The 20,683-nt window shown below is 46.4% G+C and overlaps 1 protein-coding gene across 4 annotated transcripts; it reads right to left on the bottom strand.

Moving 5' to 3' along the window:
• Positions 1–1,075: 1,075 nt before the first annotated feature.
• KLHL38 (kelch like family member 38) lies at positions 1,076–8,106 on the bottom strand. 4 transcript variants are annotated; one of them, XM_084864937.1, is made up of 5 exons: positions 7,922–8,106; positions 7,361–7,468; positions 5,915–7,268; positions 4,100–4,205; positions 1,076–2,876 (listed from the first exon to the last, which is right to left on the bottom strand). In XM_084864937.1, exons 3-5 carry the CDS (start codon positions 7,265–7,267, stop codon positions 2,587–2,589), a joined length of 1,749 nt encoding a protein of 582 aa, XP_084721063.1. In that variant the 5' UTR covers position 7,268; positions 7,361–7,468; positions 7,922–8,106; the 3' UTR covers positions 1,076–2,586. The 4 variants fall into 4 exon arrangements, with proteins under 4 accessions (XP_084721063.1, XP_084721064.1, XP_084721062.1 ...); XM_084864938.1 differs by having other exon boundaries at positions 7,361–7,731; positions 7,922–8,071; XM_084864936.1 differs by having other exon boundaries at positions 5,915–7,468; positions 7,922–8,044.
• Positions 8,107–20,683: the final 12,577 nt, after the last annotated feature.

Genomic DNA, 20,683 nt, shown 5'->3' with positions numbered 1-20,683 from the left:
AGAAACATCGATGAGATACATGGATCGACTGCCTCCTGCATACCCCCTACTGGGGATCGAGTGTGCAACCTGAGCATGTACCCTGACTAGGAATTGAAACATCAACCTTTTGGTTCATGGGTTGACTCTCAACCACTGAGGCACACCTGCCAGGCGAGAGTCCCACTTTTTTAAATGTATTTTTTAAATTGATTTCAGAGAGGAAGGGAGAGGGAGAGAGGAACATTGATGAGAGAGAAATATTGATCAGCTGCCTCCTGCATGCTCAACACTGGGAATCAAGCCTGAAACCTGGACATACGTCCTGACTGGGAGTTGAATTGCCACCTCGTGGTTCATAGGTTGATGCTCAGTATTTGAGCTACACCACTGGGCAAGAGTCCCGCTTTTAATGGGGGGCAAATAGGATCCTTTTTAGACAAAGCTCTTTTTATCCTTCAGGCTTGAGCAAGGCAGGCCACGCCTCTTAGTCCCCCACCCAGACTCATCAAACTCAGTTCAGGATGGTAAAGAGAGAGAAAAGAGAGGACAGGATCAAATCTGAGTAGAGGATCTGGGCTGCTTCAACTGGTGCCTACATACACGACTCTGTAGCCTCGATATTCATTGACTAATTATTAATCCATTCACCATATATTTATTGAAAATCTGTATGTATGTGGCTAATATTGAGACTAATCCTGGGAATGCAGAGAAAAGGGTGGATGTAAGCGTCTAGAGGGAAAGACAGCAATTATAAATAGGGTAAGAGTCTCAAAGATAAAAATACAAAAGGTAGCCCTAGCTGCTTTGGCTCAGTGGATAGAGTGTCCCAGGTTCAATTCCAGTCAAGGGCATGTACCTTGGTTGCAGGCTCCTCCCTAGCCTGGGCCCTGGTTGTAATTCATGCAGGAGGAAACCAATTGATGTGTTTCTCTCATATTGATGTTTCTCTCTGTCTTCCCCTCTCTTTTCCACTTTCCCTAAAAATCAATGGAAAAATATCCTCGGGTGAGGATTAAAAAACAAAAAATACAGCAAGTTTGGGGACAATGGGAACATTTAATGGGAGAGCTGACCCAGGTTGAGGTGCACGGAGCTGGGGAGAGGGTACATGAAAGACCGCCTTGATGCAGTAACGTTTAATCTGGTGTGTAAGGTATAATGGAAATTGGGTCAGGTGAAGTGGCGAGAGAGGTGAATATTAGGCAGGGGCAATTGCACATAAAAGGCCCTCAGACAAGAGAGAGGAGGGGGAAACAATAAAGATCTCTTGAGCAAGGGGTGAGGGGAGGCTTCTGTCACACATGAAGTCTAGAGCATGGATCTATGGTGCCAGACTCAGGGCAGCAAGACTCATTCCAGATGCTTCCATAGTGGGGAGAGGACTTTGCGTACACTGCTGGACTGGGACAGGGCTGGCTGGGATGGGGATGGGACCAGCTTATGAAGGTCTGCAGTGCCCGCAGATGAAGTGGTTTTGACTGCACCTTATAATGACCTCGGATGCTTTTCAAAACTACCGAGCTCTGGGCCCCGCCTCTGAGAATCCCCATCTGTCCCTCTCCAATGGGGATGGGTCCCATGTTCAACTATCTTCCCAGGTGATTGCAATGTGCCTCCAGCTTCAGCTTATTCCTGCGCTTGGGACTGGGCCCAGCGTGGGAGGCACTTGGAGATAGAGAAGGCCACAGGGGAAGTCAGCCCCAGCACTGGGAGGGCAGTAATTGCTGTAATCTCTGAAGGAATTCGTTGGCTTTCTTCAGAAGAGCAATTCTCATAACATTTACCAAAATGAAAATCCTGATTAATTCTGCAGGTTTATAGCTCCCCAGAGGCTGGGGAAAAAACATCTCTTGGCAAGACAAGCAAACTTTATTCTGGCAGCACAGACAATGCTGCAAACACTAGACATGGAGCGGCACATACTTTCTGGAATTCCAATGCACCGCATCCCTGGTCTCAGAAACACTCAGCCATGGCCACCGCTCATGCTGCCTCCTGGACCAACAGCTTCCAGGGCTCTTCCCCCTCTTCTCCCAGTCTCCATGGTGTTCTGGGCAGATGCGGCTTTTGTCAGCCCAGTGTGTCTTCCTTTGGGGAACCACTTCTATGCCATTAAGTGCCATTCAGATAGGTTGTCAACGATCATTAACCTCACCTCTGCCTGTAGGGACACCATCCAGGAGTAGCCAGTGATGGTAGTATGATCCCTGGAAATAGTGATTAGCTCAAGAGGTTGCATGGAATTCAGAAAGGGCCAAACAGCATTGTTTATTTCTTTTTAGGGTTAATATATGGATAGTGGTAAAGTTTCTCCTGAAGATGCTAAGCTAGAGAATGTGAGTCTGGATTTGTCCTCACAAGGTGTGGAGAACAAAGCCAGGCAGAAAGAGAGAGAGAGAGAGAGAGAGAGAGAGAGAGAGAGAGAGAGAGAGAGAGTTTTGCCAACAGTAGGCCTGATTCCAGGCCTCCAGACTCTTGAACTTTGAGTCTTGTGAGCTCTCGCTGCATCTCTTTAGGGTTAAGCTTTTTGGAGTTGGGTTCTGTCTCTTGCAACAAAAGCATCTGGACTAGCACAGCCGATATTTTGGTTTCTGATGGACCTCAGGAGAAGGTGGAGGTGTGGGGAATGCACTGGAGAGTGAGGCAGGCGTGGTCAAAGAGTTTGTGAGGCAGCTGTCCCTGGGATGTCCAGGTGTCTGTCTCGGGGTCGTAGCAGTCAAAGGAGGCTGAGTCCTCGATGTTGCAGTCCGTGGTCAGCCGCCGGCCGCCTGTCACGTAGAGCTTGCTCCCCATCACCGCGGCCCCATGGTGCATCCTCCGGTCTTTCATGTCCGCACATTTGACAAATTTGTTGGACTGAGGGTCATAAGCTAGAATCCTCCTTGTGTAACCTGAAATCCAAGTGGTATATCAGCAAGGTCAGCATTGCTCATTTGGGAGCAGAGGTCAGTGGTCTGGGAATTGTCTGATCTCTGCCCTCCCCTGAGACTGAGGTTGGAATCTGAACCACAGCATGGGATATTTCGATAACCTGCCCAAGGTTTAGTGTGCAGCAGGGATGGGGTTTGGCCCCTGCATCCCTAACCCCAAGTTAGGGCGGCACATAGCCTGTTTTCAACGGGGAGCAGCCTCCTGGTTCCAGGGACTTTCTCAGTCTCACTGGCTTCTTCCTCCCTCTCACATGCTCTCTCCAGAGCTACAACAATCTGGAGAAGGAAGCTTTGGGAACTCATGGGTCCCACAACAACCTTATCAGGTGGACCCTTTGAGGATCTCCATTTTACAGACGAGCAAACTAAGGCACAATCTGCACTAATAGAAGAGAAATATGCAAGTTGACCATACCTCCACAATGCCCACCAGCCAATCAGGAGTGAGCATGCAAATTAACCCAACAAAGCTGGCAGGTTAGTTTGCATACACAGACACAGAGTGGTGGGGCAGAATGCCTGCTATGAGGGAAAGGACAGGGGCGGAGGGAGCTAAAGGAGCAGCACTCTGGCCAGAGAAGACTAAAGGCTCAGGCCGGAGTAAAGACTCCAGCCATAGCAAAGATGGAAGGCAGCAGCCAGAGCAAAGGCCTGGGTCCCGGGCCTGGAGGAAAACTGGTGCTGGCAGTCAGGGGAAGGAAGACCTATTGCACAAATCTTCATGCAACAGGCCTCTAGTAGAGTAATAACTTGTCAAAGAGTATACAGTCAGGGAGTGTCAGAGACAGGATGTGAACCCATCCCAAACCAGTCCTCTTAGCCATGACACTATACTGTGATTACAGAGGAATGATCCCTCAGTAGCTAATATTAACAAGAGCAAACGTGTTTTGAGTATTTGCCACGTGTCTGGGAACATGCCACGTGCTTTCAATACATGAGTATGTTTTATTACCACAACAACTCTGTGAAATAAGGCATTATTTCATTCCTGTTTACAGAAAATGACAGGGAGAAACTTCTGGAGGGGAAAGGAACTTTGTCAAGTTGTCCACACTCCCTCAGCTAGAGGGATGTGATTCTACAAAGACAGTCTTGTAGAACAACGTCCGTCTATTAGTGACCCTTTTTCCATGGGAGATGCCAAGTTGTGTCCAGCCTGGCGATTCTCTGCTCAAACTCACCTCCCACGATGACAATCCGCTCCCCAAGCACCACTGCAGGGGCACACACATTCTTGATCATTCTCGTCTCCATTTTGAACCATGTGTTTCTGGAAATGTGATAAACCTGAAGGGGAAATAGAATCATGGCTCTGTATTTTAAAGTGATATTTTTAAAGACAGAAGTAGTAATTAAGCCCCAGGAGGTGTGGCTCAGTTGGTTGAACATCTTCCCATGCGCCAAGAAGTTCAGTTCCCTGTCAGGACACATGCCTGGGTGTGGGCTCAATCCCTAATGGGGTGTGTGTAGGAGGCAACTGAGCAATGATTGATGTTTCTCTCTCATCAGTGTTTCTCTCTCCCTCTCCTTTCCTCTCTCTCTTAAAACCAATAAGAACATATTTAACAAAACATGGTTCTCTTTATTTTTTAATTTTTAAAAATATATTTTATTGATTTTTTACAGAGAGGAAGAGAGAGGGATAGAGAGTTAGAAACATCGATGAGAGAGAATCATCGATCAGCTGCCTCTTGCACACCCTCCACTGGAGATATGCCCGCAACCAAGGTACATGCCCTTGACCGGAATCGAACCCGGGACCTTTCAGTCTGCAGGCTGATGCTCTATCCATTGAGCCAAACCGGTTTCAGCAACATGGTCCTCTTTAAAAAGTAGTAATAAAAGGGTGAAACAAGAGTGATTTTTTTTCACTTTTTCCCAACTTTTAGAATATAGGTATATTACTATCAATAAAAATATAATTAAATAACAGAAAGAAGAATATTATTAGAAATTGGTCTTCATGTGACCCTCCCTGAGATCGGAGGCTGTGTTTCTATAGAGTGGACCAAGAGGTATGCATTGTAACATGTGTTTGCTTACTTTGCTTGGAACAATTTTTTCTTTTAATGAGAAATGGAGCGACTTGGATAGTCATGAAACCAGAGCTTTTTCAGTTACTTTCATTTCTAGCTCATGTTTAAATGTCTGATTGTTCCAGTGTATCTGAGAGGCTCTTAGAGCCAGGAGCAAGTCTGGGGCTAAGTGAGGAAGGCTCTTGGGCAGTTCATGCTTGAGAGTCATCAGAACCATAGACAACATGAAGCACGAGGAAAGGCAAAAAGAGCACAGAGATGGGCTGCACTCTGAAACAGAGCAAATCAGGATCCCCAGACTTGTCTTCCTGGCAATTTTCTCATTTTCAAGTTCAAATATCAAGTGTAAATTAGTTTATTACTGGCAAAATTTAGCACAAGAGAGATAGGATGGACTTCATATAAGAAAAAAGGAACAAAAGTATTCATTTATAGAGGAAAATGGGCCAGTATTATTCACTGGAAATTCTTCCTGTGTGAAATATAATTGCCATCATATTAAAGGCCTTATTATTTTTGGAAAATCAGTTTACCAAATTTTATCATCACAACCATCCAATGAAGTAAGTGGCATTACTTACCCCCATTTTTCAGATTAGACATTGAGGTTCAGAGAGGTTAAGTGACATTCCCAAAGTCACACAGCTAGAGTGAGAAGAAGAGCTGGTCTGGTTGAGACCAGAGTCCATGTCCTTCACCTCCACATTCATGGTGGTATCTGATGTACCTTTGTATATATGAATCTTACACAAAATAATTCATAAGTGGATAAAATCTTATTGAAATTAAACTTCCTTCCTCCCTCTCTTTCTTCCTTCTTTTCTTTCTCTCCCACCTCTCCCTGCAGATGACAAGTGTGTGTTATGCAAGTATTTATATGTGTGTGTGTTTGTGTGTGTGCATGTGAGGAGTGGGGTACATACTCCTGCACTTACATGATGAGAAGGACCAGCCATTTACCTGGATAAGGCGCACAGGGTTCTGCATGATGTCCTCTCCCCCGAAAAGGTAGAGTCTTTGGTCTTTCACAGCGACTGCAGGGTGCAGAACCCCCACTGGCATGCTGGCCACGTTCTCCCAGGCGTTGCAGATGCTGTCATATCTCTCCATGGAGCCTAAGACCTCCTGCCCGTCCCCAATCCCCCCGATAGAGAAGATGAAGTTCCTATGGGAGGTGCTTCTGTGGGAGTAGCGAGCTGCCAGCATGGGCTGCCCCAGCCTCCACTGATTGAGTTTCAGGGAGAAGATGTAGACGTGGCGACTGGGCTCACTCTTCTCTGTGCCCACGGCCATGCCTCCCAGCACGTAGACGCTGCGGTGCAAGGCAACGGCTGCGGCCTTGTAGAGCCGGGTGGGCAGTTTGGCGAGGCTCCGCCATTGGCCTGTCTGTCTGTGGTACAGCAGAACGTCCCTGGTGGTCTGCTGGTTGTCCTTCCTGCCACCCAAGAGGATGAGGAAGTCTTGGTAAGAGTTCCTTGGGGGCACGTGCCATGGAGGTTGGAGGTCTGGGACATTGGCGGTGCCGTACAAAGAAAACATCTGCCTCCTGGCCATCTCCAAGACGATCTGGCACGCGGGCGAGGACTGGAGGAGGGCATCGTTGGCGATGAAGTGGTGGAAGAAGGCTGGGTGGATGTACGGAAGCCTGACGAGCTTGAACAGTTCCTGCATGTATCGTTTCCGGGTCTGGAGGTCATGCCTGACCCAACCCATGAAGGCCTCATACACCTTTTCCTCCTCCCCGCACAGCCCATCATCCCCCAGGTAGTCTCTCAGTTCCAAGGCGCAGAGCTCCTTCAGGTCAGCCGATGCGGCCACCTCCGGGAAGAACGCCAGGGCCACCTCCCTGGCTGACTTCTTGAGGGTCTCGCAGCTGAGGATCTCCGAGAGTCTGATCATGCCCAGGCAGTTGCTGGGGGTCAGCTGGCTCTGCAGGTAGGAGGAGCAGGCCTCAAAGAGCTTGGGGTACTGCAGCATGGAGGCAGCCTCCATCAGGGGCAGGACGTTCTCAGCCGTGATGGGCACCTCCCCCGTGTACACATACTGGACGAGCTGCTCCAGGGTCGAGGAGTCAATGCCTCTCAGCTGGACCCTGGCCTCCACGCTCTCCCGGAAGTTGCTGCAGAACATGGCCCGGAAGTAGGGGCTGCTGGAGGCCAGCACGTTTCGGTGGCAGGGGACCTCCCGGGCCCCAGCACAGATGATCACATCAGTCAGGGTTCTGCTTTGTCTTAAGCCATTGAGCTGCCTCAACAAGTCAGAGGAGAAGTCGTGGTCCTTGAAGAGCAGCCCATCTGCCGAGTCTTTGTCCATCCTGCAGAGACAGGGAGGAGCCCCAAGAGGGAGCACGTGCTGGAGGGCTTAGCTGTGGCAGCGCCGAGACTTAGAGCATCTGTGTCCACTCACCAGTGTGTGTGGGTATCGCCAGGAATATCGCTTAGTGAAGACTGCAGAGGGAGGCCACCCACACTCCAGACCTCACAGCAGACACCTCTCTTTTTGGTTATGATTGTTCTGAAAGGGAACAGGCAAATAACATCTTTAGATAATCTGAGGAAAAAGCAAGCAAACCAAAACAAGGAAGGCTGTAGGAAGTTACTGATTGCCAGGGGCTGGAATGTTAGCCGGAAGCAAAATAACAGCCCGTGCACTTGACCCGTGGAAGTCTGTGAGCCTTTCTCCAGATTCTCAGCCTTCTGTTATTTAGTGAACTCATCTCGCCATCTTCCTGGGGGTTAGTCATTCCCCGAGGTTCTCATTCTGGGGGGGGTGGCCCTCTGGTAACCAGACAGAAACGAGGGATGAAAAGGGACCTTTGCAATACATGTATTGAAACATGACTTCACACATTCGTTAGGGTTTTGTTTTAAAGATGGGATAAGTAGAAAGCAGAGCCCCAATAGCACCCTCTTATTGCTCGCCGCCTGGCAGGCCACTGGGGAAGAGTGAAGCATTGGAGACATGTACCTTGCTTGGCTGCAGGGAGAGCCTCCGGTGCCTGGTCCGACTGGTCCCGCCGGAGTTTCCACCTCTGGCTCCAAGTGAAACCATAAACCCGGGCCTTTCCTTCAGTTGACAAGTGATTGGTCCTGGGAGAGTTCTGGACTTGTTTATGCTACAGGCGCTTTTACAGTTTTCTAGAGCTTTGCGACAGAACTGTGGGCAGGGAGACGGTGTATACATTCCAGGGCTAAGAATAGCTGCATATGTATTTTCCACTGTGAGGACATGTGACTTTCCAGTTGCCGTTTGCAGCAACCCCGGGGCCAGGAGGGCCGCGCATGCCCACAAGCCTTGTTTCCTTGGCAAGTGTTTACATCGGCATAAATAGACCCGAAGGGACCGCTTCTCTCAGAGAAGACTTTGCAGCCTGCTTGGAAGCACCCTGAGTCCCTTGTCCTAAAAGTGCCTGGGAACTCTAGATGTCTGTAAATAGGTTGGCGGGGCCTGGCGTGGTTCCTGACGATGGCTCTGGGCACGTGGAAGGGGGAGGATGGTCACAGGGAAGCCAGAATGTGGGCCGGGGTGCTGGTTGGGTTTCTCTTGCCACCACCGGCGTGGCGGGATCACTGGCGAAGGCTGTGAGAGGATGGGATCCAGGACACAAGCCGTTTTGCGTATGTGATTTGTGTGAAGCATCCCAGGGGTCCCAGCTCCGGGAGACCAAGCCTTTGCTGGTCCTCCTGACCCCAGAGGCTTCTGTCTGAGAGTGGTGAGGGCGGCGGTGCTCTGCTGCATCGTGCTGCCTCTCCCAGACGCCAGCGGGTGGTTCTTCGTTATTCTTTTTATAGGTCTGGCTTGCTTTTCTGTTTTACTTTTCTTTTTTTTCTCCTTTTAGAAAGGCTTGTGCTAGAGGCAGGAGGGAAGGTTTATTGCTCCAGGCTGTTCCAGACTGAGAGAGAAAGAGGGAGGGAGGGGAAGAGAGAGATGGAGGTGGGAGAGGGAGAAGCAGCAGCAGAGGGAGATGGGGATGGGTGGGAGGGAGGAAGAGAGAGAGAGAAGAGAGAGAGAGAGAGAGAGAGAGAGAGAGAGAGAGAGAGAGAGAGAGAGAGAGAGAGAGAGAAGAAGAAGAAGAAGAAGAAGAAGAAGAAGAAGAAGAAGAAGAAGAAGAAGAAGAAGAAGAAGAAGGAGAGAGAAGAAGGGAGGAGGAGAAGGAGGAGGAGGAGGAGGAGGGAGAGAGGGAGAAAGGGAGGAAGGGAGGGAAGGAAGGAGAGGGGAAAGGAGAAGAAGGGAAGCAGGAAGAGGAGTACGTGTTAGTCATCAAATGTAAGAATCAGAACCAGGACAGAAGGTGATAGAACCACCAGGATGAGTAAAAAGGACCTAGGTCTCTCCTGCCCGTCTAGAGAGTTCCTGATTGGGGATACCAGCAGTGAGTGGCAGGGAAGCCGGTCTTTCTGTCCTTATTGATCTTGCTTGGATTATTGAAACATCCTCCCAAGCCAAATTTTCCCTTTGTTCCAAGTTTCTCTCCTTCCAATACACCTACCTGTCCCCACCAGTGTAACCCTGGAGAAGGCAAATCAGAATCTGCCAGTCCCCTACATCAGGCCCTTCAATGGCTCCTGGGTTTGCAGGATGCAGTTCAGACTGTTTAGCAAGAAACAGATTGGTCTCCTGATATTTCCCACTTAAATTTTTTATGCTAGCTCCATCAGACAACTTGCAGATTCTTGTATGTGTCCGGCCGGTCCTTGTTGGGAAGGCTGGACTGACCTGGCCTGTAGGACACCCCAGGGCAGGACGGAAGGAGTGTCTGTCATTCATAGTTGCATGGATCAGCCCCAAAAAGTCCAGAAGGTCAATGGCTGTCAAGTATATTAACATTCATTGGGGCCAGAATTAGGAGCAGAAGACCTGAGCCACGGGGGCAGAGACCTATGGAGATATAACTATTAATTAGAATCCCTTGAGGAAATGGGGCAAGGAGCTGAATGTCCTCATTTGTTTTAGGTTCCCATACATTCAGACCCCAGACTCCCAAAGAATCACATAAAGTTAAGACAAAAGACTTCCGCAGTTTCTCTCCTGGCTGAGTGTGCTGGGCCTGGATTCCCATGGAAGGGCAGGCTGGTTCAGGTCAGCAGAAGGTCTGACAGCTGCAGGCAAGGAAGCCACCAACATGCTCCACCATGCATGTCCAGGTCCAGTCCTCCTATCGCCATCAGGACAAGACGTAACTTTCACACTAACCAGTGAACCATGGCAATCGGTTCCAGGGAGCTGTGTTTCAAGAACGTGCAGGTTTGCACGTGGAGGGCTGAGAGCCCCTTGAATGCTGGAAGGCTGTTCCTTGTTGTCCTGTGAGTACCTCCCATTCCCATAGTCAGTAGGTGAAGGAGAAAAATGGGGAGCAGACAAATAAGGCCTCAGTGGACTGGATCATTAAAAGCTATAGGAAGGGACTTGCCTCTTGCTATATACGTGAGTTCCTGCCTTCCGGTGTCTGTATCTGTGTGGCTGGGTGTGTTTTTTGACCAGCTTATGCAAAGCTGAGCAAGGACTTTGTACTTCAGACAAGGGCCGAAAGGTGGCCTACTCCTTGATTCTGGTGTTGCCATGACGACCATGCTCTGAGACCTAAAAGCCTCACCCTGCATTCACTAGGCCAGTATTGCAAATGACAGCACCATGTCTTCATATTTTCCCCCCTAGGGAGGGTAAGGGGAATACAGGCGAACAGAGATAGCAACGGGACTGTCAGTGGGTTGTTGGTATACAACCTGCTGTCAGGCCCCCGTCCCCCCTGAGAACTACATCCTGACCCGATGCAGATTAGCTTTCTGGGCCCTAAATCATCTTGGGAAGAAAAAAAATAATACGATCAAAGATGCATTCTTGCTCTCTCATTTTAACACTGTAGGTCACCAAGAATGATACTCTGCTTGGCCTCCCTGGTCCCCAGTAGGTGCTCCTGATGGTGAGGTAGGCCTTTAGGCAGGAATTTCCTCCCTCCAGGCCACTGAGGCAACACTTGGCAATTTTATGCTGGAGTATAGAAGGTGGATGACCTACAGAGAGATGTCTGTTGAGAGGGTGAACTTTACTCCTAGATGTAGCATTAATTAGAATCCCTTGGGGAAATGTGAATTGAGCAAGGTAAGGGTCCAATTAACTAAGGCTCCATCCATCCATCCATCCATCCATTCACCCACTTGTCCGTCCGTCCATTCATCCCTCCCTCCCTCCCTCCCTCCCTCCCTCCCTCCCTCCCTCCCTCCCTCCCTCCATCCATTGAATAACACAAGGCCCTTTGCCCTTGTGGTACTTACCATAAGGGAAGTAGGGAAATAGACAAATGATTTAAGTGACCTAAATGTTATGAAGGGATGCCTTTCTCAATCTCCCCCATTCCCTTCTCACCCCTGTCCCTCCATGAATTCTAAGTCCTCTAGAAAGAGAACCTTATACATGCATCTTTGGAAAGCTCTCCTATCAGGCTGAGTTTTAGTCATGTGTTTTCGTCTCTCTCTCCTGTATTGCAGCTCCTTGAGGGGGGCAGGAATAAGTCTACACTCCTGCCCCATGTTAGGAAAGGCACAGAGTGGAATTTGTTGACAGAGATTGACACTGGCCACTATTTGCTTACTTTGCCTTTTCCAAAATTTATATATTTTTACTAGTGACTTTGTTTTAAGTTTTTATGACACCTTTTTAATCTATGTTTTCCAAATGATCAAAAATAAAAGTTAAATATTTTTTGACTTCCTGACAGGTAAGAAGCAGAATCTGAAATATTTTTTTACTTCTTTCTCCCTGATTTTTGTAAAGATAACCTGGAATTTAGGCTCAGTTTGTTGTCATTAAATTATTTTATATACTGTATCTTATCTTTTAAGAATGACTTTTTGCTTTTGCTATTTGCATCATATTTACAACTGTTATTTAAACTTAGCTCCCTACTCTGCTGATTTACATTTTCACTGCCAGTTCTGTTATGCCACCCTTTCTCCTTCTTGCGTGCTTAACTCTGACCCATCTTTTTTTTTTTTTTTTAATATATTTTATTGATATTTTACAGAGAGGAGAAAGGGAGAGAGATAGAGAGCTAGAAACGTCGATGAGAGAGAAACATTGACCAGCTGCCTCTTGCACACCCCCTACCGGGGATGTGCCCACAACCAATGTACATGCCCTTGACCGAAATCGAACCTGGGACCTTTCAGTTCGCAGGCCGACGCTCTATCCACTGAGCCAAACCGGTTTCGGCTCTGACCCATCTTTTGATTAACTGGAGTTCCTTCACTCATAATATTTTGTTAGGAAGAATAGGGGAAAGGTGCATTTTTCTGAATCCTTCCTTATCCAAGATTCTCTTTTTTTTTCCCTTACCATCTACAAACAACAGCGTGGCTAGGTACAATAGTTAAGGGATCAAATTATTTTTTATTATAAACTTCCAATTATAAATAAGTCAAGGGCATGTGATGTACAGCATGGTGACTATAGTTAATAATACTGTATTGTATATTTGAAAGTCGCTAAAAGAGCAGATCCTAAAAGTTCTCATCACCAAAGAAAATGTTACAACTGTAGGGTGATAGATGCTAACTAGGCTTATTGTGGCGACTCCTTAGCAATATATACAACTATCAAATCATGTTGTATATCTAAAACTAATATAAAGTAATATGTCAATTATGTCTTAGTTAAGGTAATAAATACATTTTGTTCTTTAAAATTTTCTGAAAATCACCCACATTATTCTGGAAAAACTGCAGTGCTACAGAGAAGTTTAAGAATTGACTGATTCTTTTTAATTCTTAAAATTATTTTTTCTTTTTAAAAATTTATTTTTAGCCAGAACCAGTTTTGCTCAGTGGGTAGAGCGTCGGTCTGTGGACTGGGGGGGAAGGGGGGGCCAGGTTTGATTCCGGTCAGGGGCATGTGCATTGGTTGCAGGCACATCCCTGGTGGGGGGCGTGCAGGAGACAGCTGGTCGATGTTTCTCTCTCATCAATGTTTCTAACTCTCTATCCCTCTCCCTTCCTCTCTGTGAAAAAAATCAATAAAATATATTAAAAATATATTTTTTATTGATTTCAGAGAGGGAGAGAGAGAGATAGAAACATCATTGACCCAAACCAGCTGAGGCAAAATTATTTTTTCCATTAATTAAAAAACATTGCCAGGATATGTCCAGGTATCTGCTCTTTTTAAAAAATTAAAATTTGCCTGTAAAACATAGCTATTGATTTGTTAACTTTGACCTTTACTCAGCCTAAGAAAATTTTCTTCAATTATATCTTTGATTATTACCTTAATTGTAGTTCTCTCTATATATATTTAACTTGGCCTCCTCTTCTAAATCATTATCTCTTTTTAAATATTTACTTGCTTATCCTTTCATCCTGCATTCTAGAACATCATCCCAAATTTACTCTTTACATCATTGGTGTACCTTTCCATGAGGTTAGGTTTCTTTTTTGCTGCTACCAATGCATATTTGAAATGTTACTGCATTTTTATTCCTCTGAAATAATTCCATAATTCATCTTTCTGTCTCAGTTTGATTTATAGGAATTTCTGCTTATTTTATAAAAGTAATGTCTTTTGCCTGGCAGGTGTGCTCAGTGGTTGAGGATCGACCCATGAACAAAGAGGTGCCTGGTTCAATTCCCCATCAGGGCACATGCCTGGGTTGTGGGCTCATTCCCCAGTAGAATGCAGGAGGCAGCTGAATGATGTCTCTCTCTTATCAATGTGTTTCTATCTCTCTATCCCTTTCCCTTCCTCTCTCTCTAAAACTATACATGCACACACACACACACACTCACATCCTATATAATAAATGCCTAATATGCAAATTGTCCCCTTGGGAGGGAGTTTGATCTACCAGGAGTTCAATTGCTCACTATGACATGCGCTGACCACCAGGGGGCGGTGTGGAATGAAGGAAGGCCCCAGCCAGCAGCCAGCAGCAGGAGGGGCGGTGTGGGGGAGGAAGGCCCTGATTGGCCCTGATTGCTGGCCAGGCCTGTTACGAATTTTGTTCACCTGGCCTCTAATACAGCATTTGCCAAACTTTCAGACCTAGTGGACAACCACCACTGGTTGGCAACTGCTGCTCTTGTGTGTGTGTGTGTGTGTGTATGTGTGTGTGTGTATAATTTTTAAAAAGTTTTCTTCTGGAGTATTTTCCCATAGTCTGGCTCTTTTCTTTATCTATTCATCTTTGTGTCAAAGACTTATGCAGACCCAATGATGGCCAACCACCAGACTGTATAGCATGCCTTAGGAACCACTAACTATCCCTTTGGGTGCTATTTAATATCCTTCTTACATCTACAGTTGAAGGGATGGTTGACTGCTTTTTCCCACTTCCTAGCTCTATTCCCAGGGGTCCTGTGGCATCCATGAAGCTCAGCTCTGCAGAATTAAGGTGTACTTTTCTTCTGTCTCCAATGCATGAAAAACTAACAAATGCCCTTAACAGGATCTTCCCCACAGCTTTCTAAACTTGTTTATGATGACTCCATTTTACTCTCAGGATCCACAGTGACTCTGTCAGGGATGCTCCTCAGTCTTCCACATTTCCCCCTGTTGCTTGCTTCAGAGTTGCATTCTCTAAAAGGATATGGTAAGACTGTGTGGGGTGCATATGTGTGTATAAAAACTGTACTCCGGCTGCTTCAAAAGGTATCACCCATGTAGTAGAGGATGGCTGGCCAATTTTAAGAGTGGTCTATTATCTTTGAGTCAAGGAGCAGGAGTGTAGAAGAAATGAACTCTCTCCTTTCTGACTTTCCAAGAACTGGATCTTTTCTCTTCCAATGAGGTAAAACATGAATCAGTCACTTGGTATTTCTTCCTAACCAATTGTATCTGCTTCTGATATTGGGTTGATTCTCATAATGGGTTATAATCAGTCCTAATTTTCTGAGGTGTGGTGAGTACTCACCTTTCCTTATAAATCATTTTTTTTTTGGTGAGAAATAAATGCTACTAAGTAGACACTGTATTAGCTTCACACCTTGTTATTGAAGTTCAGTCCTCAGGCCTGCCAGGGATTCAGAGGCCTTTTGGATAAAGGCTTCCCTTGCCATCTCTTTCTTTCTTCTACATCTGAATAATCAAAAGGCAAAAAAAAAAAAAAAAGAAAAAAGAAAAAAGAAAGAAAAAAGAGTGGGCCAAGGCAAACATGGTTGGTTTGGTAACCCCCATTCCGAGGGAAGCATGCCCAGGTCTCCGGGGCTTTGGGTAAGGAAATAGGAAGTACCCTCTTGTGTTTTCCATTCCAACGGGCAGGCCAGCACAGGCCGTAGCGTTTCAGACATGAGCTGGAGGTTGGGGAGTCTACTATTTAAACTCTTTGTAACACCTAGGGCATTGTCAGTTGTCCAAAGGCCTTGCACAATATGGGTCGTAATTATAGCAACCTGAAACTGCCTTTCCACCCAGGAGAGGTGCACATTATTCCTATTGTCACATCCAGAATTTTCTTCAACACAAGTGCCCGGAGGAAAACTTGGTTGGTGGCTCCCAAAGTAGAACATTATACAATGGAGGTGGGGGAGTGGCAAACTGATTACTGACATTCCAGATGTCAGTGAATGTTCCACTCTCCAGAAACGGTTGTATAAGAATAGTAACAAGGATGATCTTTTTTTTTTTTTTTTTTAAATTAGGAGATCCACCAGAGCATACCAACTCATTATTTCATTCCAACATAAAATTATTGACCATCTTCTACACACCTATTGTGTCCCCTGCTCATGGAATGTATTTGGAGAGACACACGAAGACCTCGTTTTTATCAGAACATATACAAGTCCTCTCTTCTAACTGAAAAGCTCCTCCTTCCCTATTTAGAGCAGATAATGAATTTGATAACAATGGGGAGGAAAGCACAGGAAAGAAGGAGAAAAAATTGTCCAGAACGTGTCATAAAAAACGTAAATTATGCCGAGAAAGAATATGCCAGTCCTGTGATTATTTTGTCAGATAAGCTACTTGGAGTCTGAGGAGGGGCACCTTAGGTAAATAGAGCAACACCAAACCTGGGATGGTGGTGGTGTGTTAAGGTGGTGCACTTCTTTTCTTTTCTTTTCTTTTTTTAAAGAATTTTATTGCCGAAACTGGTGTGGCTCAGTGGATAGAGCATCGGCCTGCAGACTGAAAGGTCCCAGGTTCGATTCCCGTCAAAGGCATGTACCTTGGTGATGTGCGGGCACATCCCCAGTACGGGGTGTGCAAGAGGCAGCTGGTCGATGTTTCTCTCTCATCGATGTTTCTAACTCTCTATCCCTCTCTCTTCCTCTCTGTAAAAAAATCAATAAAATATATTTTTTTAAAAAGAAAGAATTTTATTGATTTTTAGAGAGAGAGGAAGGGAGAGGGATATATCAAGGGAAACAATGTTGAGAGAAAATAATCAACCAGCTGCCTCCTGCATGCCCCCGACTGGGAATCAAGCCTGAAACCTGGGCATGTGCCCTGATCCGGCATCAAACCAGTGACCTTTCAGTACATAGGACAGTGCCCAGCCAACTGAGCCACACCAGCCAGGGCGGGTGGTGCTTTTCTTAGAACACTGTTTCTGGGCTGTTGAGAGAAGGTCAGACTTGGTGTTTGCCCTGAATGGGCAGAGGAAAGGGTGCTGGAGACAAACCTGCTTGCTTCACAGCGGTGCCTGAGGTTGCCCGAGAACCTTTTGGAAAAACATTTCCTTCCAGTGCATCACACAAGGGGCTCAGATGTTCTGGTTTAGGCGGAACAGACCTTTCCCACTGGACATTTTCCCGTGAACGTTCTGCCTGTGGTCACTCTCCAGGCTGTGTTCCCCTGCTGCTCCCCCGCTATCTCCCCATCTCATCTTCTCCTCTTGCTCAGCCAACTTAATTCTGTTTACAAAACCAGTATCCTGTTATCTCCTCTATTATCACAGCTCACGAGGCACTCTTCTGGACTTAACTGGTTCCAGCCTTTTCCCTTTCTTGGGGGCAAGGAGAGAGCTGAAGGGAAGCCAGGCTCCCCGCCATACCAGGTCAACTTGCTTATGAAAGAAACCAGGAGTCAGTAATCCAGAATGGCTCTTTTCTGTCTGAAGGCCCAGGTTGTCCATTCCCAACTGTTACACAAAGGAAGAAAAGCAATCTTTGAACAGACCTAATGCTACTACTTCCTAGTCAGGTACCTCGAAGCTGTTCCCTTAGGCCTGTGGTATAATCCTCAGGTAACCCTGTGAGGCAGGTTTCATTCAGCTCGGGTCTTCAGTATAAATATGTCCCAAATATTGCACAAGACATATCCATTGGACTGAAATATTATCTCAGCATATGAAATCCATATTTCAGTGGGTATCCTGGATTTTTATTTGCTAAATCTGGTAACCCCTAAAAACCTGTGCTACCAATGAAGCTGGGTGACTTGATCCGGGGATAAAAGAAAGGCAGAAATAAAATATAATTTAAGGTAAATGAATGTGCTCTGGTATCCTGCCATTTGCCATTTCATTAGATCTTTTCACCTATAGTTAGGAGCTGCCTGACGACATTTAAATTCGTTAGAGGGCATAGTGATGACCTGATACTTTGGCTGAATCCCGCCTGGAATTTTGACCTTTACGAAAGGGATGTGATGAAGCAGAGAGCCCAGAGGCCTTAGCATCCTCAACCATGAATGCCTGCCTTGTATTTGGCACTAAATCTATGAACCAGGTCACCTCTGTTAATTATTTTATGAGTTATAGTTTCTTTATAGAAGAACTAAGAAAGGGCCTGCTGACCTTCCTTCTTCATGGGGCCATGCCATGCAGTGTGGTACATCATCTAATACCAGACAGATCTGGGTTCAAATCCCAGCTCTGCCACTTCCTGGCTGTGTGACCTGGGCACGTTACCTAAATCTCTCTGTGCCTTGGTTTCCTCGTCTATACAATGGAGATAATGCTAGTGCAAAATAGAATGAAGGGTGTGTGGTTTTGAGGTGAGGCTTACTAATTAATTCTTTCATTGAAACAAACACTTACTTGGCAAGCTAGTCAACTCTTCCTATAAACAGCTCCAATCAAGGGCTGTGAATGAATGCCTAGCTCTGTTCTAGGAGCAACTGGGGTACCAAAGAAGCAGAAAACCCAATCAGTGCCCCGAAGGACCAATGAATGATACCCTATGGGAGGAGACCAGTTGAGTCAGGTGAAACAACAAGACAATAGAGTTAGTGTGCGATGATTCAGTACAGATTCAGGCACGATGCTAACGAAGAGTGAAGAGTAACAATCATGTCACATGCTTTTAGACCCATTGGAGTTTACCAAGCGCATTCACACACTTTTGAGACGAAGAGTGGTCAGAATGAAGAGGGGCTGGACCTGGGAAGCTCCTTGGAAGAGGGGGTTCTTGGAAAAGTAATAGATTTGGACTGGAAGATGGCACTGCTCATGGGACAAGCCCGACGTGCGGATGTGGGGGAGCTGGTGATAGCAGCAGAACAGCAGCTGGGGACATTGCACTTCCTGGAACGCTGTTCTCTTCATGTGGCTGGCTGCTCAGAGTCCAGAACATTATCTCCTTGACCACTGAACGTACTTTGCATCCCTCCACCTGTCTCTCTATGCAGTATCACCACCCTGTTTTATCCTATTTATAATGTTTCGATGTTCATTCTCTGTCTCCCCTAATAGAAGGAAAGCCTCATGAGAACAAGAACCTGGGGCCCATAATAGGTGGTCAATGAATATTTGTTGGAGGAAGATATGAGCAGTTAGATAGGGCCTCGGGTGTTAGCCTAAGGATTAGGATTTTATAGAAAAGTAAGAGGGCTTCAATAAAAGCTATGTAGAGGTAGACAGTATATCCCAGAGCGACCTTCTGTGACAAGAGTCAGTGACTGGTCCTTCTTTTCTCTTTGCTTCAAATGAGTCTGGGGGGTGATGGGAGGTGTGGGACCTGTCGCTGGGTGAAAATGAAGCCTGGGTTTTGGAGCCTCTTCAACCTGTAGCCGTGTCAGGGCACTGGTTCCCAACCTGGCTTCACATTCAAGCCCCTGGGGGAAATGGAGAATTTCCTAATTCCTGGGCTGTACTCTAGTGAAGCCCAATAAAATCCAAATCTCTGGGGAAATTCTGCAAGCTCTGCAACCGAGGGTGGGAACCTCTGTGCTAGACACCACTGACGTCTCTTCTGGACTCCAGGCGTGCTTAACTGGCCTATCTTGCTCACTGTAAGAGATAAAGTAGACACCAATCACTTTCCCCCTGATCTGCCTCACACCCTGCCCAGAGGTGAAGTACAGCCAACTGAGTTCTCCGGTGCATTTCTATATTTGATAACCTGTTTGGAATTAGCTGTACACAGGCCTCTCATGCCATCCAGAAACGTTATTTTGGGGTCTGGCAGCCCTGAGCTGGCTTCTCTTCTGCTGGCCCCACCAGCTGGCTCAGTCCCAGCCTCTACTCTTACTGCCCTTGTGGCTGTCACATCACCCCAACTTCTGTTTATCACGTCCTCAGCAATACTGTGGCCCTAGAGTGACTTACTGTGGTTGACATTATTTACGTCACGCAGGGGATGCCAAGCTCCCGCCATTGCCAGCAGATCTCATGTCCCTCCTCCCCAGTTGGCCCAGGCTGAGGAGGCTGGAGAAGGTAGGTCATCTGAGGTCTCCTTCTTGGAAAGGGCTGTTGAAGATCCTTTACTCTTGAAACTTGCCCCTGAATTCTCAGAACTTGAGACCATGTTGCTGAGTGTCATACTTCCTCCCCATCCTCTGTATGCCGATGTCCATGTTAATCTTCCTGGGCTGCATGTGCAATGTGACCTCTGATGAAGCAGAACATCTGGGCAATTATTCGTAGACCTGTTTCTAATTGCACTAATTGGAATAGAATTACTGGAGCTGCAGAGAGACCTGCTGCTCCCATCTGGGTTCTCAGTGCCAAACAAGAGGCAGCCAATCAGTGATTTAGGTGATGGATGCCCTGGAGCAGTTCGAGCCCTATTTTGCTCATTAGCCAAATCTCTACTTGCCCTCTTCCTCTCCTCTCCACCCCCAGCATTTCCTTCAGAATGTGATTTTCACAAATCATATCCATGTGCCTTGTTTTGGAAACTATGAATAACGGCTGTAAACATAACATTGAATCTCCTTCATCTTTGGGTACCAGTGAGAGTTAATCAGTTAATTAGCCCTCCATTTAACAAATATGTTGAATGAGTCATTTCTAAACAAATCTTTGTTTAGCACCTACTATGTGTCAGTCACTAAGATCCAGGAGGATGTCAGACAATAGATAAGCAGAACAAATAAATCAATAAATAGGGATGAGTTGATGTGAGATCATAATAAGTGCTGTAAAGGCAGCACTATGATTGAGAAGGGGGTGATGGGAAAGACTATTTCTTACCTAGTGGTCAAGGAAGCCAAAGTGGTCAGATATAGAAAAGTGCTCTGTGTTGGGGGCTGGAAGGCTGAGTAGGATGGGGTCCTTGGTCCCACAGAGCTCCCAGTCTAGTTGGGGATATTAATAAAGGGAATAATGAAAAATAATATAGTAAGGTCTATGATGAAATTGTGTAAAGCACATGTGTCAAACACAAGGCCCGCGGGCCAAATCCAGCCCGCCAGGCCTTGCAATGTGGCCCGCACCGCGCTGTCATCACTGCACTCCGCTGTCAGTTTATGACATTGTCAGTTTATGACTGTTCAGTAAACCATTTGGTCCGCGATTTAGGCTGGATTTTAGATTTTGGCCCCTTCTCTGATTGAGTTCGACACCCCTAGTGTAAA

The sequence above is a fragment of the Pipistrellus hanaki genome, assembly GCF_964339955.1.
Source record: "Pipistrellus hanaki genome assembly, chromosome: 17".
Classification (NCBI taxonomy): Eukaryota; Metazoa; Chordata; class Mammalia; order Chiroptera; family Vespertilionidae; genus Pipistrellus; species Pipistrellus hanaki.
The sequence above is the reverse complement of the archived record's forward strand: the minus strand, read 5'-3'. Positions and strand labels throughout refer to the sequence as shown.